This window comes from Engraulis encrasicolus, chromosome 16 (assembly GCF_034702125.1).
Source record: "Engraulis encrasicolus isolate BLACKSEA-1 chromosome 16, IST_EnEncr_1.0, whole genome shotgun sequence".
NCBI classification, from domain to species: Eukaryota; Metazoa; Chordata; class Actinopteri; order Clupeiformes; family Engraulidae; genus Engraulis; species Engraulis encrasicolus.
In genome coordinates this window covers 41,211,597-41,229,248 of record NC_085872.1, presented here as the reverse complement: position 1 = coordinate 41,229,248, position 17,652 = coordinate 41,211,597, and the positions used below count along the sequence as shown (strand labels likewise).

Sequence of the window (17,652 nt, the reverse complement as noted above, 5' to 3'; positions counted from 1 at the left end):
CTCTATTTAATTAAAAGAAAAGTTGATGTTTTCATTACATAAATAAATGAGTCCATTTTAAAATGTAAAATATGATTACCGGTTGTCATTGGTAGATGCATCTGCAGCGGCATACCTCTGATAGGCAGGCACCTCTCCCTGTTGGGAAAATCAAATAAAACCATATGAAAAGATATGAATGTCCTTATCAAACATATCCCATGGTTTTTGCATAGTTTCTATACTCACAGCAAGAGCAAGGACGTAGGTGTCTTCACATAAATAAAGTTGATCTCTGTTTGCATAGGTTGCACTGTCAATGTCCTCCAATAAGCACTGTGCATTATTAGGCCTCTTTATTCTGGAACTTCTGTCAACTGGGACAATGTAGGTGTCATCACATGGACCAGGCCCGACCCTGTTTGAATAGGTTGCAGGTTCTATGTCCTGTAATGGTCATCAAACAAAGCAGATCAAGTTTTTATGTTACCAGAGTACAGCCTCAGTGTTCAGTCCCCACTGCCAATGAGTACACTCAAAAGGCTTAAAATGATACTGTCCCATTTTTGGAAATAAGCTTATTTTGCACGTCCCCTTTAGTTAAATACTAGGGTTTTACCGTTCTCCTATACTTTCAACCGTTCTTTGGGTATGGCAGTGCAAATTTTACCTCCAAGCTAGCAGTTAACATTGAGTCCTATGAGACCAGTTAGCCGCCAGCTGGTCTCATAGGACTCAATGTTAACTGCTAGCTTGGAGGTAAAATTTGCCCTGCCATACCCAGAGAACAGTTCAAAGTACAGGAGAACAGTAAAACACTATTATTTAACTCAAGGGGAGGTGTAAAATAAGCTTATTTCCAAAAATGGGAAGTGTCACTGGATCTTAATACTTTTTGAAGAATGTCGAGCTTCACAAAGAGATCCAGTTGCTGACAACTGGACTGTCCTGAGTAACATGACCTGGATGAATGGTCAGCAACTAATGGCACTGGCACATCTTCAAGTAACATGATGTTATATCTTACAATTGTGTATGCATATTACATGGAAATAGCCACAAAAGAACTTGAATTATCTCATGTGACAAGCCTATACAATTAATGGTCAAGGAAATGTCATTAAATAATTTAACATTTCAGTGATTTTTTTTTTCAGTGAAGTTTTTTTTACCCTTTCAGAAATGTGCTGCATCGACTGAACGGCCTCCTCTGGCTCCTTCCTGGTTAGACTTGAACCCACATTAGGAGCTGGATTCTGGTCCATGATGAAAGCCAAAGAACAATATGCATAGTTATTCAAACAACCTGCATACATTTGCTCCATCTACCATAGTCAACCTCCAGTAGACACAGTGCTCATATGTGCCGTATCAAATCTGTGTACATACCATTTGATGCAAGGAATGGCTTTCTCCATTCTTTTCTCTTTTTATCCTGGTCAGATCAAAGAAAACAATTACTGAGGCCTTTGCATGATGGTTAGAAATAGTGTTGCATGCCTATTTTTGCCAATACCGTGTCATCAAAATACAGCTATGTCAGAATTCCTTGATTTTATGTCAGGTCACAGTACACTGAAAACTTGGCAAATGTATTCAATAAATAAATACATTTCCCTTGCAGAATATGTTATAGGGACAGGGGGATACCTTTTATTGATCCTGCATATACAAGTAATGCCAATGCACAATGCCACAGACAAGACCACAATGAGGGAAATTACAACAGTGATTATAACATGGGAACCCTTCGTATCTGTAAACAGAAAACAGACAAAACATTGTTGAGTGTTTTTCAGATTCTTAATGAAAGTAAGGGTATCTTCACACCTAGTCCCCAGTGAACCAAACTCAATAATGCCTCTTTTCCACTGCCGATTTTCTGGTAGGCCTACAGCTCGACACAGCGTGACTCGGCTGTCACTTTTTGTTTTTCGAATAGGCATGGTACAGCTCAATTGTAAAGCAAAAAGTGGCGGCCGAGTCACGCTGTGTGAGCGGTAGGCCTACCAGGAAACCGGCAGTGGAAAATAGGCATAAGTGGACCAAAAAGTGAACCGACAGCGAAAGGACGCAGTTTTTTGGATCAAATTTTGAGTGTATAACAAAAAGATCCCACTGCTTTATGGTGTGTTAGTCCTCTTTCTGATCACACCCCACACCCGTTAATCCCTTTTTGATCACATCCAAGCGTTCACACATGCCCAGAATGTGCTGAGTCACAGGTCTGAATTCACTTAGCAACCCTTCATCCATGCTTGAGATAATTTTTACAGCATGCAACTTCAGTGTTTGACTGGTTTGTAAACAAGACATTACATTCCACTTTTTCCATGTATTAGACCAGATTTAGTAAGGATGGTCCTGTGTTACGCGATAGTATCAGGTGCATGAAAGATCAGGGGATCTGTGCTGAAAACAGGGGGGGGGGAGTTGCACTTCCACCAATCTGCTCATGTACTCAACCAGGAAGCCATCAGGAGGAAACACACCTTCACTCAATCACTCATTAGATAAACAAAGCAAAGTGGGCGTGGGCTCACAAAACAGTCTGTATACAATTAATGTTTTACTTCAGTTATACAAATGAAACACAGGCCTACCTTCCACATCACCACAAATTATAGGGATATCAATACTGCCCATGTCATTCTTGGCACGGCAGACGACTGCACCAGAAAAATGAATTGGAAACTGCAGTGTTACCATGGACTCGAAACCTATACTGTCATTTTGGAGAGACAGGACATCCAATGACTCTGGCAGAATCCATTCCATCACAGCTGGTGGGTTGGCATTTACCACACACTTGCAGTGATATTTTGATGAATTCTGTCGGCAAACAGTCTCCTCTGGTTTAGGAATAGGTTTATCTGTCCAGAAGAACCACAACACAAGATAACCAATGTCATTCTTTTCATGCCACATGACAGATACTTTTTCTATTTGCAAAAAGTTCTTAAAGTTCTTACACTTCAGGTTGATGTCTTGTGTAGTGTGCAATTCTTGATGGTCATTGAACGTTACAGAACAGGTGAGCTGGTGGTGCAGTTCTGAAGCCCCAGGTGAATAGACCAACTTGGATTTGTACATCTTGTCATGTCTGTCTTTGGAATCTCGAATTATTTGCTGTTCACTTACATTTCCGGTACGACTCCACATTAGTGAAAGTGAACTTGCATCACAATAGAAAGGGACTCTACAAGTAGCATTGATAGAGTCTCCAATGCCAAAAGATTCCATGTCCTCAATGACAGGATATGGTTTCTCTAAGGATATAATGCAAGCATGTCAGGATTTTATTTTTTATTGTTAAATAGAAATGAAACTTAAAATTTAACATGGTGGGATCGTGAGCATATACATTCAGTGGGAATAACAACAATAAACACACTGACCTTTCAACTCTATACGTACTGATTCATTTGAGAATGTGTAATTGCATTTGTCTGATTCAATACGGAAGTAGAATGGGCCTTGGTCCAACTCCGTAAGATTGTCAATCCTGAGATCACAAGCCTTGTTTGTTAAATTTCCCAAAAGGTGCGTTCGGCCTTCATACGTCTTGGGCATAGTGGAGCGGCTGCTGTAAACAATATGTTTAGCCATCTCGTCTGTGGCCCACACCCCATTGAACTGGGGGTGTTTTCCTGCATGATCACAGTGGTACTCAAAGGTGCATGGAATCACCACACAGGAACCTCTCACTGCCACCAGGGACCGGGGGATAGTTGCTTTCCACGGTAATGGCTTTAGAAGTTTAACACTACCACTGCCTACAGCGAGCTCTGTTGAAGGAAATTCATTACGAATACAGTGTCATACCATATGAGGACTATTCTGATCTAGAGGAATAGAATAAGTTTGCTTGGCCTCATCCAAAGAATTTAAAGGTCCAACTGTATACAGTGAAGCTCAAATACTAAAGTATTCTTGTGCACATACAGTATATCAATAAAAGCTTTTGACAGAATGCTCCTTTATTTGTTTGGGCCATTCAAATATTCTTTATAATTATTCAAAAAGTTCAAATAGTTTGATAATAAACTTGCAGCAGGAGTTAACCAGCCTAACGGCACATTACCTGAGGACATTACCAACAGAATGAAAGTCACATTGTGAAGTTTGAGATGCATTGTCCCTGTGGATGACAGTAGTAAATGACACATAAAAACCAACACGTGCAGAATGAAAGAATGCAGTCAATGCACAAAGCTGAAGCTGTCCACCCATCAATGGGAATGTCTATGAAAATATCATAGCCTATTTGACAGTGTTTTCAGGTTATGGCACACAGTTTTACGTTTTTCAAATTACAGCAACACTTCAGTTGTTCTTCCAGTTTTCAAAGAATGTTTCCAAAGTTATAAACGGGTATGGTGTCAGGCGTGTTGCTTTCACAACAAAATGTTCATCGCATCATCTCACACTATCTTCTGAGTGTACAGTAATTTGGGGAATCAATGTGAAAGCAGCAGTGGCTACAATGTGTTCTTAATTGAGGTATGTTAAACTCTCAGTTCCTTATATTAACCAGACTAGAGTCACTCACAAGCTGCTGTAGGCTGGGTTGTCTTTCCCCTAAACAGTTGTGCCTTGCAGAGAAATACAGACCCCACTACACAGTAAATTCTGCAGTGTTCATTTAACACTTTGAGAGTTGATTTGACATAATTTGGACTTAAATGAACTCTCTAAGTGTTGAATTAACACCGCGATATTTACTGTGTACTGACTCCAACATTATACTAAAGCCCAGGCCGCACCCCATATTCCCCTCCTCTTCACCATTGGCCTAAATCAGTTCATCAGCAAGGCACAGATTTCTTTCTCTCTGTGAGGTTTGTTTTTGGCCTGGTCTGGGTCTTTGGTCTGGGTCTCCTTATGCCAAGTCGCGCAGGCAGGTGTGATTGGAGAGAGTGGTGGAATCTAACACAAGTCTGAATGAACTGCACCTCATGAAAATCAGTTGTCTACATACCCCAGCCATCCCTTGGTTGTAATGTCTACTTACTTCCAGACTGTGTAACTAGGCATGACATGTGTAGGCTATTTATTTTCATTTAATTGATATCTACTAACATATAGATTTGGACACTTTAAGAAAGTACATACGTGAAGCATATATAAGTATTAAAACCAACCCCCTTTTCCAGTAGCACTGAAGAAGACAATTCTGTGGACAGACTCTATGTACACACATTTTCACTGTGGTTTCACACTTTGTATGTATGATGTGCAAAGCAGTTAAGAGACGCTTCAATAACTCACTTAACCCAATAAAGGACTTTTAGGAAAAGCACAACAAAATACCTCCTCTTAATGTATGTTCTCTACAAGTCTTCTGTTGTCCAGTCTTGCACTTTAAATGTCTGTATGAGCACTGTCTATGCCCATACTGTCTCATGTCCATGTATGAGTACTGTCTATGTCTATACTGTCTATGTCCTTACCTAGATTAGTCTATGTCTGCCTGGGAGAGCAAGAAACGCAATTTCAAATTCTTTGTATGACCAGTGCATGTAAAGAAATTGACAATAAAACTTGACTTGACTTGACTTGACTTGACTTGACTTAAAGACCAAACGTCTAAAATTGCTGAAACACATGCACACACACACACGCACACTATGTACAAGCTGTGTGTGGGCTATACAAATATGAGACATCAAGGTCTGCTCAATAAATAAATTGTTCTTGCAAATTGCAATCTAATCCTCTGATCATCAACCAAATAACAAATGAAACTTGATGGCAGGCCTCATACTTGAGTATAAACACCAAAAAACATAAACTTCATTTCATTCAACAAAAAACAACATGTCAATCCACCAGTGAGATCTTTCTCAAGCGTGTCTGGCACCTGGGTTATTGTTCTTGTGGATGTGGATGTGTGCATCCCAACCTCAAAACCAAAGGCCTCATGAGTGACCAACAAGCACCAGTGCAGTATTGTGCTGCCACTGTTGCTTTAATAGCATGCATATACTAGCATGGTTCGGGTCATTTTTATGTATACACAAATTATTAAAATATGTAATATATAGCTGTATTGTAGCATCAACACAGTTGGGAAGGCTTTCCATGTACTAAAATATTCCTTGTATTCCATGTATAACATTTCCATGTATTAAAATATTTTCAACAATATTCATGTAGATTTCAGCCATTTAAACCGAACATTTGCAGGCTAATGGCTCATAGAAAATGGAAAAATAGAAATAATAGAAACATAGGACAATTGATTCAATGAATAAATTAAAAATAAAAGTGGATTCTCACCGAGGGGGCACTCAGTTCAAGTCGTTTGTCTATTCAAACTTCTTTCACACCTTCAGTCACAGTCAGGTCTCTGTCAAATTGGTTCTGACAGCTACTTCCTTTTGCCTACTGTTCATACATTGAAGGCAGGCTTGTCAAAATTACGTCACATTGTTGTCTACACTTGTCACATGACCCTTCCTTTAGTGACAGACTGTGTTAATGTCCCGGTATATGGAATGATTGTAAAATATGAAAAACATAAAACTTTTCATGTAATAGCCAGTGTTGGGAGTAACTAGTTACAAAAGTAATTAATTACTGTAATTCATTACTTTTTGATGTAAAGTAATGTAAGGCATTACAGGGGGGAAAGGGTAACACTTAATTATAGCGTTACACTAATACATACAATGCTAATGCCTCTTGAAGCAGTGGTGTCTATGTAGAATGCAGGTATATGCAGTATACCCACCTCAAAATTTCAGGGATTTCAGTAGACTATACCCACCTAAAATTGATTGATCCATTATTTAGAATAGCACAAATATACGTCTGCAGTATACCCACCTAAAAAAATGCTCAAGTATACAGTATACCCACCACAAAAAAGTAGACTACACCACTGTCTATAAAAAAACTTGTAAGGCGTGTCATTTGTGCTTATTCCACATCTGTTTTGTACAGATCTGGATGTAGACAAGTCTCTGTTGGAAGTGCGCTTGAGATCTTCAAGCCATTTGTTGCCCCCTCCCTCCACCTTACAGCCACACAGAAGTGTCTGTGGTTTCACTTCTATCCCCTTAGTATCAGTAAACACTTCCTGGCCAAGGTGGTGAGAGCCAGCCACCTCCTTCCTGTCTGAGGGTCTTGGTTATGAGGTGCCCTTTAGGCAGATGCACCAGCAGTGGTGTAGTCTTAGAACGCGGTACGGAGTATAGGCCTACTCACTTCTAAATTTCAGGGATTTCAGTATACTCACTTAAAATTGATTGATCCATTGTTTTGAATAGCACAAATATATACAGTATAGCCACTTCAAACAATGCTCAAATACAGTATACCCACCATGAAAAAGTAGACTACACCGCTGTGCACCAGTGTCACTATGGCTCTATCTGTGTTTTGGAAAGCTAAGCCCACATGTTGGACTCATCCAGTGGTGTAGTCTACTTTTCCATGGTGGGTATACTGTATATTTGAGCATTTTTTGAAATGGGTATACTGTATATATTTGCGCTATTCTAAATAATGGATCAATCAATTTTAAGTGTGGGTATACTGAAATGGCAGAAATTTAGAGGTGGGTATACTCCGTATACCTGCGTTCTACGTCGACTACACCACTGGACTCATCCACTTTAGTGCGGCCCTGAAAGGCATGCTCCCAGCTAAATACGTTTGATCACATCTGTGTGGTGTTATAAGCTAAAATGAATTTCAGTGATGTGCATAGTGTGAGCTAGCTGTGTAAGTTATGTAAGCTGTAATTGTGGGCATTTGTGCTCTATTGACTTGGCATTTGTGTGTGCAACTGTAATGTGTGCGCACTGCACTCCTGTGCCCCCTCCCCATGTGTGTGTGTGTGTGTGTGTGTGTGTGTGTGTGTGTGTGTGTGTGTGTGTGTGTGTGTGTGTGTGTGTGTGTGTGTGTGTGTGTGTGTGTGTGTGTGTGTGTGTGTGTGTGTGTGTGTGCCAGAGAGAGAGAGAGAGAGAGAGAGAGAGAGAGAGAGAGAGAGAGAGAGAGAGAGAGAGAGAGAGAGAGAGAGAGAGAGAGAGAGAGAGAGAGAGAGAGAGAGAGAGAGAGAGAGTACAGAGTGGTGAATGGACATTTCAAGGGAGCATGCAGAATGTGTTGCTGTTGCCAAAGCACATTGGCATGGGTTTACACCAGATTTATCAGAGAGGGCAGCCAGTTCTTTGGAGCCTGTAGCAAAATTTCTTTTTTTTTATCTGCCCTCTTGCTAGACACATCACTCTGGACTGTATACAGCACTGCTTTACTGAGGCGGAGTCAAGTTTATTCATAATGTATTGTAGGACTAAACACTGGGCCTATATGTTTGCATTTTCTGGGAGCTGTTTTTCTAATCTGCATTTTCAAACTACAGCACCTAGTATAAACTGAGTATATGTTACAAACACAGTCAATTATTTCACAATATTTCAGTTTGCATGATGAGTAAATGAAGCACATGAACATGCCACCCTTGCAGGAAAACAAACAAAAACTTCTACCACTAGATGGCGTCATTGGGCCTAACAAACACGGCAAAAACGTGGCAATATTCCTCTCTGAAGATGAAATGTCATTGTTTCTATCTTTACAGCATCCCATCTATTCTTACACCACGTTAAGACAAACAGCTTTTATGATGACCAAGACTGTTGTAAAATACATCTGGTAGTATTTTATTGGTGATACCGTTATGGCAACTTGAGCACATTTTCAGGGTGTGTTCTTTCTCCTCACATATTTGATTTTTTATATAGTCTATACCTTCTTTTTTGGGAGTCAGTTTGAGAGTCTACATAATAGTAAGCACAACAGAGTATTGTGGTCCACATTAGGTTAACTGTTTTGGCAGTGTGACAATGCCCCCCCCCCCCCCCAACCCCCCACCCCCAAGACGGCAGTTAAAATAGTTGGAATTTTTGTTGAGCAATTGCTCTTGCTCTAATGCAAAATGAACCTTAATAGTGCACACTCTCACATTTTGCACACGTTGCACACTCTTGCCCAGCATAGGAAGTTGCAGGCCAAATGTAAAAGCTTATTATGTGCAAATGAGGAGAACACAAAGAAGTGTCCTCTCAGTGCTAATGGTAGTGGCTCAGTGGCGATGCCAAAATACAGCAATATACTGTATTTAAGCCAACAGCTATGCAGCCTGCTGCTGTCATCTAGATAATCCAGTGATGGTGGGTGAAGACCACTCCGTTCCCTGCACTGCTCTGCGCCCACGCGCCATGCAGCCGGCATCTGCAGCACCCCGGGGGCCTCAGAGGCTCCATGTGCGCTCGCTTGCTTCCCTGTCCTCCACTGCTCTCTGCTGGGCTACACTGACAGTGGGAATGTGGTCTGACACTGGGAACACTACTACTGCTACAGGGCAGGCGAACTGCTCCTTGGTGTCTGTGGATCTATATAAAGGAGATAATGAAGAAGATGTCTGCAGCCTTAAAATCTGTTTCATAGTAGGCCTATATGAAACTGGCTACAGTAGTGGAGACCTTATGTGACTGGATCAAACCCAATTACTGTCATTGTAATGAATTTATCACAACAAAATATTGATTCATCCACATACAATGCCATAAATATGTAATGATTTTATTTATTTGATTGAACATAATAGGTCTTGACTTGATCCCCCATATTCCTTTGTATCAAATCAGGTGAATTTTGAGTCATAAAAAATATAATCTATGTTTCTACATTGTGATAAGTGCAGCACATAAAGAGATAAATGACAGCATTTCTCATTTCAATGAGAAATAAAACTTAAAAAAAAAAACCCCCAGAAATATAGGCCCACTCATTTTGTGTCCATCAGAGTCAACATGACCACACCATTACAGCCGGAAGCTGGAGCTACAAGTGCACACTTGATGGTCTGAGACATTGACAGCGTGTACTTTTCTATTCCTGGACCCTCATTGGTCCGCTCTGCTGCCTCCACTGATACACACTACATGGCACAAAGCCGTTGGATGGTTGGTGGCAAAGACCTTCAAGAAGGATTTTGTTGGTGGTCCTCCTGGGTAGATTAATCAATGTTAGACAAAGTGGCAATGGCATAATATACTGAGATTTTATAAATCGCTAGGACGAGTCACGTGTGCGTTTTGCAGAGCCAATCAGTGGCTGCTTTTCTCTTCATAGTGACGTGTCTAACTCTCCTTTCTTGCTGGCCTAGGTGCGGCCGGTTCAAAACCTCCTCCTCCATCCTAACCCCCACCAGGTTGGTCCAGTCTACTGTCCTGCGGCACGGCTATGGCAGGCTCTACTGGATTCGCTGGCGCAAGACCCGGGCTGATGATTGGACCTACGCCAAAGACTACTTCTACGTCTACTTTCTGCCCATTCCATTGTCAACCATGCTAACATTAAATCGTTTAAAACGAATTCCTCTCTCTGAGTCTTAGTGGCTGAAATTGTATTCCTCTTATCCAGGACCATTATGCTTCAATTGCAAGACAGACATCTGGAGTTGTTGTCAATGGATTACTTTGTGGCTCAATGTCCATGCAACATAGCTTTCAGATTGGCCTAATACTTACACACAGACACACACAAACAGCAGATTGACATAAACAAAAGATACACACACGGACACACACACTCATAGGCAGCCAGCCAGCCAGACAGCCAGCCAGCCAGACAGCCAGCCAGCCAGCCAGCCAGCCAGACACACACACACACACACACACACACACACACACACACACACACACACACACACACACACACACACACACACACACACACACACACACACACACACACACACACACACACACAGCAATGGTCAACATCATTCTCTGTAAGCTCACCAAGCCACTTCCCCACAAAATTTTGACTAAAGCCTTTTAAAAAGTGGCACATCTCGGCCAAAAGTCTGTGTGTTGTTTTGATTTTGTGACCACAGTGAAAGCTGAGGACAATGTGGAAAGCATTAGACAGTCAACTACCCCACCTCCTTCTCCACCGTCATTTAGACAGGGCAAAAAATAGTTTCAAATTGACCAACGGCCAGAGATCTTACTGATTAAATCAGCATGACCGGTATTCTCTAAAAAGCAAATCGTGGAAACTCTCTCTATTACAGTAAACGCATTTAGTGTAAAAAGTGCCGCTCTGGGGTGCATTTCTCAAAAGTGTAGTTGTTAGCCTGTTAGCAACTTGGGTAGTTGCCAATGAGAAAAAGTATTGAAAACAACAAAGTATCCAATGTAGTTAGCAACTACGTTTTCCAAGAAATGCGCCCCTGGTCTGTTAGGGGCCTGAGCTGGGGTCATGACTCATTGGCTGCGTTATGGCAAAGCAGGGGGATGAAGCTAGAGTCATATCCCACTGAAGCCCCGCACAGATTTATTGGGCTATTTATCCAGACACAGAGCTCATTCCACGCTTGGACGGCAACACCAGGGGTTGAGTAAGCTGTCGGTTAAGCACACTCTGGAGGGTCGCAGACAGCAGATAAGATAAGCTATATTGGCTGTTGTGTACTGACAATTAACGACTGTGTGCATGTTCTCACTGTTTTCTCACAGCCAAGGGGGTGTAGACAAGATGTGCTTTTGCGCTTGCTGTGATATGTGAAGTGTTTTGTAGAAAACTTGATGCAAACTCAAATACACACATTAGAGATCCTTTAGAATTTTCTGTTCCTGGTCAGACGGACAGAATGACTGGACTCAATGTTTGGTTGCATCACATGACCAAATAAGTGAGAGCAATAATGGATTTTGTGGTATTGTTGACCGGATCTAAAGGTTGCATACAGACGCCGAAAAATCAATGTGTATCTGACAAAAACAGTGGGTGAAATTTAGGGCGTCAGTCTGCCGCTGTGTTTCTAAGCTTGAGTTTGCTTCTCAATGCCAGACCACACATATTGCATCACTCCCCTTACTGTTTATAATTATTTGTAACTGACTGTCTAGTGTCTGTTTATGTTCATCTTTCAAAATGATATGTCACACACTGTCTTCACTATAACTACACTGATCATTTTCTTCCCTTCTGTCCACATTTTTGGCAGTATGACAGAACACATTCTTGAACTTCATATTACTGCTGTGCATATTTCCTTTTATAGTCCACAGTCTCGGTTTCCTGTCTGGAATGTAATTCAGCTAAGCTATCACACCAAAACGGTAATTCCACCCCATTTGTGCAATTTTTGCCTATTTTCCTACTCATAGTTCGAATTGCAGGGGGCAATGAGGGATATAATACACCCAGATAAAGACCCAGTACAAAGATATAACAATGGCAGGGTCTACTCTGCCCATCTGTCTGTCTGCAAGTCTTGATCCCTGCATGCAGAGCAATGTGCTGTGTAGTCAATACTGTTTGTGTTATAGCCTATGTGTACCGTATGTGATGGGCAGGCTTGTATGTTTCGGCATGTTATGTATCAGCAGATATAGGAACACTGGTCTGCCTGGTATGAACAGGGCACACAGGCTATTTATATGCAAACCCCCCCTCCCCCCCTCAAAAGTCACTATCATGCTCAGAAAAAAACTGTACTTGATCAAACAGAGTGAGAGAGAAAGTGTGTGAGAGAGAGAGAGAGAGAGAGAGAGAGAGAGAGAGAGAGAGAGAGAGAGAGAGAGAGAGAGAGAGAGAGAGAGAGAGAGATAGAGAGAGATAGAGAGTGTGTGTTTTGTGCATGCAGACCCCATGTGACATTAGCTAATGAGAACGAGACTGTGTAACACGTGAAAGCCACCTGCTTTATCCGGTCTCCAGGTAACGGAACGACAGCCAGTAATGCCGGTGAAAAATGAGTGCATAACAAGACAGAGTAGAGAAGAAAATAGCACCATGTGCCTGCCACGTTAAGTACTCTCTCTAAGTTAACTCTCTCTCTCTCTCTGTCTGTGTGTGTGTGTGTGTGTGTGTGTGTGTGTGTGTGTGTGTGTGTGTGTGTGTGTGTGTGTGTGTGTGTGTGTGTGTGTGTGTGTGTGTGTGTCTGTGTGTGTGCGTATGTGCTCACACAAGAACAAGAACCACAAAAAAACTAATAACAATCGAATTCTGATCTCTGACAATCACTCTTGATTCTGTCATCATTTCGTTTTTGTCATTTCGAATTGAAATGCATACCACTCTAAAGAGCATCACGGTGAAGAGCTTTCCCTTTTCACCTGCATTACTCTTCTCTCATTCCCTAACACAGACAAGCCCCATATGCAAACACGCCTGAAAACATCAAAACGCATCAGAAGAGACAACCGCACACCCCCACCAACCAACTCCCCACAGGCCTCATGCATACATGCACACAAACACACACACACTCACACGCACATACACACTTACACACATACACACCAGACACACACGCGAACCCATGTTATGTAACCACACGGCATTCACCGCTCTGCCCTCTTTCCTCTCTGACTCCCCCGCACTCACACTTACACACTCTTACAGTGCCATTTTCCCTCCGCTCAGGGGGAAGCCGTTCCCTGGCTCTTGATGGACGTCTTAAGTGCTTCTACAATCAGCATGTTCTTGCATAACATTCTCTCAGGGTCCTGATGGTGGTCACCGTGTACCCATTAGGAGGAGGGTTCCCTCAGTCCACAGCCATGGCTCCTCATGTTCTGTGGGAACAAGCCCTCTTTCCCTCAGGATAAAAGCGGCCAAGAGTAGTAGAGTATTGCGTTATATGTAGCCTACTGTAGTGTATATAGCATCATCAACAGCGAAGGTCATCAATGGTGATAGATGGGATGTCAGCAGTTTAATTGTGCTGTGGGGCAAAACTAGCCCATATGTATTAAGCAAAACATGACCTTTTTTGACCGATTCACTGCAGGGTTGTGATTGTGATTTTAAATGGAGGTCCAATGCTCCAACAAAATATATATGTGAGGCTGCGGAACTATTTGATTCCATTATCCTATAACTCGACTGGTATGGGGATTGTAAACAGCTGCTAACAGGCCTAAATTATTCATAGTCATTTCTGATGAGAAAATGGCACATGCACATAGGGAATTACATTATGAGACTGTAAATCTGCAGGAGCTAAAGCAATTCACCCTAGAGGTGGAGTCTGAGTTTCCCTACTCAGAAAGTAATGAGAAACCTAGTGTCAGCCAGGCATCTGCAGGTGATATGTTCTTGAATGTCCATTAAACAAAGGCCCCTATAGCAAAAAGTGTATAGTTGAATTAAAATACATAGCCTAGGTAGGCTATTCATCACTAATAGGCCTACGGTAGCCTATAAACCACAAGATGTTATCAAGAAACTTGAGGACCTGCATTTTCCATAGGAAGAGCTGACTCAAGTTCTACTAAAATGTCAGTGTCTCTATAAAAATGCTGCTTATAGCCTACAATATGGGTATGCAATCCTGAAGTCCTTTAACCATATGGGGTGAGGACTCAAGTTGGGGCATGTTAAAGGAAATATGAGTTATTATTGGATTACTCGAATAAGGAGAAGACAAATTCCCTTTTTTAAATATGTGCTTTCTTCCATCCAACAATTCCCCATTTGATATGAACACACATCACATGTTGTACTCCAGCTGCACGTGAGCTCATGCGCGCATGCCAACCCTCGTGCGCATGATCGCCTCATGCCAAACTACGGTTTGAGTCGGGAGCATCTTTTCCTTGTCTCTACAAACTCATGGTGGTATGCTGAAATTTTAAATGGTCGCATCACAGGATCCGCCAGTTTTGGAAATGCTACTAATTCACCTGGGACAAATAACTGTCTGAATAGACGCTTCAGGACACTAGACAGCTCTCAATCATGTTTGAATGACACCGTCTCTTCACTCTACAGTTTTTTTTGATACATCGACACAGTGCTATGAAATGGACCTTGAACCAGTGACTAGCTGTTGAAATGCACTTAACGGATATCATCTTGGGTGCGCTCATCACTGTGATCACCGTTGTCTCTCTATGTTCGAACTTGCTGGTGCTTCTATGTTTCATTTATAGCACCGAGGTACGCGCTCAGGTGCCGGGAGTCTTTATCCTGAATCTGTCATTTTGCAACATCATCATCGCTATAATGAACATGCCCGCAACATTGGCTGGAGTTGTCACAAACCAGAAGCCATTTGGTGATGCGTTTTGTTCCGCAATTAGTTTCATGGAGACATTTCTGACAGCCAACACCACTCTCAGTATGGCTGCGCTGAGCATCGACAGGTGGATAGCGGTGGTTTTCCCGCTCAGCTACTCCAACAAGATGCGCTATAAGGACGCACTTGGAATGCTGGCATACGCTTGGCTCCATTCGTTTGCCTTTTCCATTTGTGCGCTGTTACTCTCTTTGGTTGGATACAGCCATACATACGCGTCTTGCACTCTGCACTTGACCGAAAGAGAAAAGGGACGGACGAAGTTCATCGCGTTTTCAGTTGTATTTCTTATCGCCAGCTTTTTGCTCCCCCTAATCATCCTGTGTTTCACATATCTGAAAGTTCTGAAAGTTGCCCGTTTCCACTGCAAACGAATAGATGTCATAACGGTGCAAACGCTGCTTGTTTTAGTGGATATCCATCCCAGGTATGCGACAAGTTCGAGGTTGAGTTTAAAAATAAAATAAAATAAATATCAGGGCCTTTTCTCTGCACTGCATTGAACATTTGTTATAACTATGACCATGGTTAAAGCATTAATTTTCAACATTACATGTGACATTTTATCTTTTTCAGTGTGAAACAGCGGTGCCTCTTAGAACAGAAAAAGAGGAGACAGAGAGCAACTAAGAAAATCTGTATATTCATTGGATCCTTTGTTCTTTGTTTCGCGCCCTATGTAATAACAAGGTGAGTTAATAAGTAGCCTAATATCTAGACAAAAGTGGTGGGTCATACCAGATTATTAACTACCACACTTGGGAAATCCCTCCCATCAGCACATGTCTATGATAAAAGACAAAATTGTCTCATGTGATGTGTGTGACAGTGGCACTGGCAGCCATGAAGCTCCATATACCTGTAGGCTACCTGTTTATTTCTCCCTTCATTGTCTCAGAGCAAGAAATGTAGCCTAACAACTAGGCCTATTAGTACTTTACAGGGCTCCAGTCCTAGGTCATTGAATATGGTATTCATGTCTCATAAGTCATTAAGTAATGTAATTGTGCAGGCGGAATGCTGCCTATAGCACATGTGATCTTCTCATCATTATTTACTAAATAATTAAATTTACTAAAATGACCAAAGTACAGTAATTACAGTCTAAGCACAGTCTATTTCTGGACATTCAAAAGGGCGGACAACAGAGAAGACCCCCCTTTTCATGTAGGCCTAAGTTATAGAAAGCGCAAGTTTCCCAGTAATAATGAATACTTTGAATTTGATGGTGGTGTTAAGTGTTCGTGAAAAGGTAACATGTGTGAATGGGGAGCATGAATTCTGGAAATAAACTACTAAAGATATTACACAATTCCCCTTTAAGTGTCTATATCTAACAGAGATGCTAAGTCTTTGGACGCCCCCACCCCCTCCAAAAAAAACCCCAACAAAAACCCAACAACAAACATAACAATAACAACAACACGCAAACACACACACACACGCACGCACGCACGCACGCACGCACGCACAATAAACTCTTCAAGGGTCTGCCGTGGGTGATTAGGAGAACCCTGATTAGGAGAACCCTTTGAAACATGAATATATGGTTGAAAGTGAAATGGCAGACAAGCATTTGCTGTAGTTCTGCACTGCATTTCAGACACCATAATTTCTTGATCATGGGTTTTGACTTCAAAAACGAGGCTGTCCTATTTAAGGATTTCAAATGATAGTTTAGGCTGATATCACCTGATATCAATTTTATTTAATCCTATTTGTGCCCAAACATGAATGCATACAGTGTGTGCATGAGAGAGAGAGAGAGAGAGAGAGAGAGAGAGAGAGAGAGAGAGAGAGAGAGAGAGAGAGAGAGAGAGAGAGAGAGAGAGACAGAGAGATAATGTTTTGAGAGAGACACAGACATTCAACAGAATAGACACCACAAGTGTGTATCAAAAGGGAGTCTAATCACATCTTGCTTATTTCTCGTAGGTTAACTGAACTGACACCAGGCATCCATGTGAACCACCACTGGGGGATTCTGAGTCGATGTCTCGCCTACAGCAAAGGAGCGCTCGATCCGTTTGTCTACTCCCTCCTCCGCCAGCAGTACAGGAAGGCTCTGATCAACATGACCAACCGTGTCCTGGGCCGCGACACATACCTGTCATCCTCTGGCCACAGCAGCTCTGCGGACATGGACAACAACAATGATGCTGCTGGTGGTGCTTTTCAGAGAGTCAGCTAGTCGCTTTAAAAGCTAAAAGGCCAAGCTAACCATTAACTTATCTACAGGCTGAGAGGAGCTGACATCCTCTTAACCATGCACCAGCACTGTGTGGGACCAGCCCTGGAGGGGAAGAGAAAGAAAGTGCTGAGTCAGCGAGTGACTAATGGCTTTGACCACCCAAGAAGAGGGAGGTAGTCTGTTAACTACTTACAGTACTGTACACTGAGAGAATGCTGATGATGCAGTCAATAGAGGTGACTGTCTGTGTTCTTTGTAGCCTTGCCCCCATACGAAAGCAGGTGAGCACGGTTCAGAAGAGACTGAACACTTCTGCAGGGTGCAGTGTGTGACAAGGCCATATCTGTCAGCACTGTTCACCTGTGTTTGAAAG

General features: G+C 42.0%; 1 protein-coding gene across 1 annotated transcript; it reads left to right on the top strand.

Annotated features, from left to right (window-relative positions):
• The first annotated feature begins 14,844 nt into the window (after positions 1 to 14,844).
• LOC134466584 (G-protein coupled receptor 26-like) lies at positions 14,845 to 17,542 on the top strand. Its single transcript, XM_063220481.1, has 3 exons — positions 14,845 to 15,515; positions 15,665 to 15,778; positions 17,024 to 17,542. Exons 1-3 carry the CDS (start codon positions 14,845 to 14,847, stop codon positions 17,277 to 17,279), a joined length of 1,041 nt encoding a protein of 346 aa, XP_063076551.1. The 3' UTR covers positions 17,280 to 17,542.
• Positions 17,543 to 17,652: the final 110 nt, after the last annotated feature.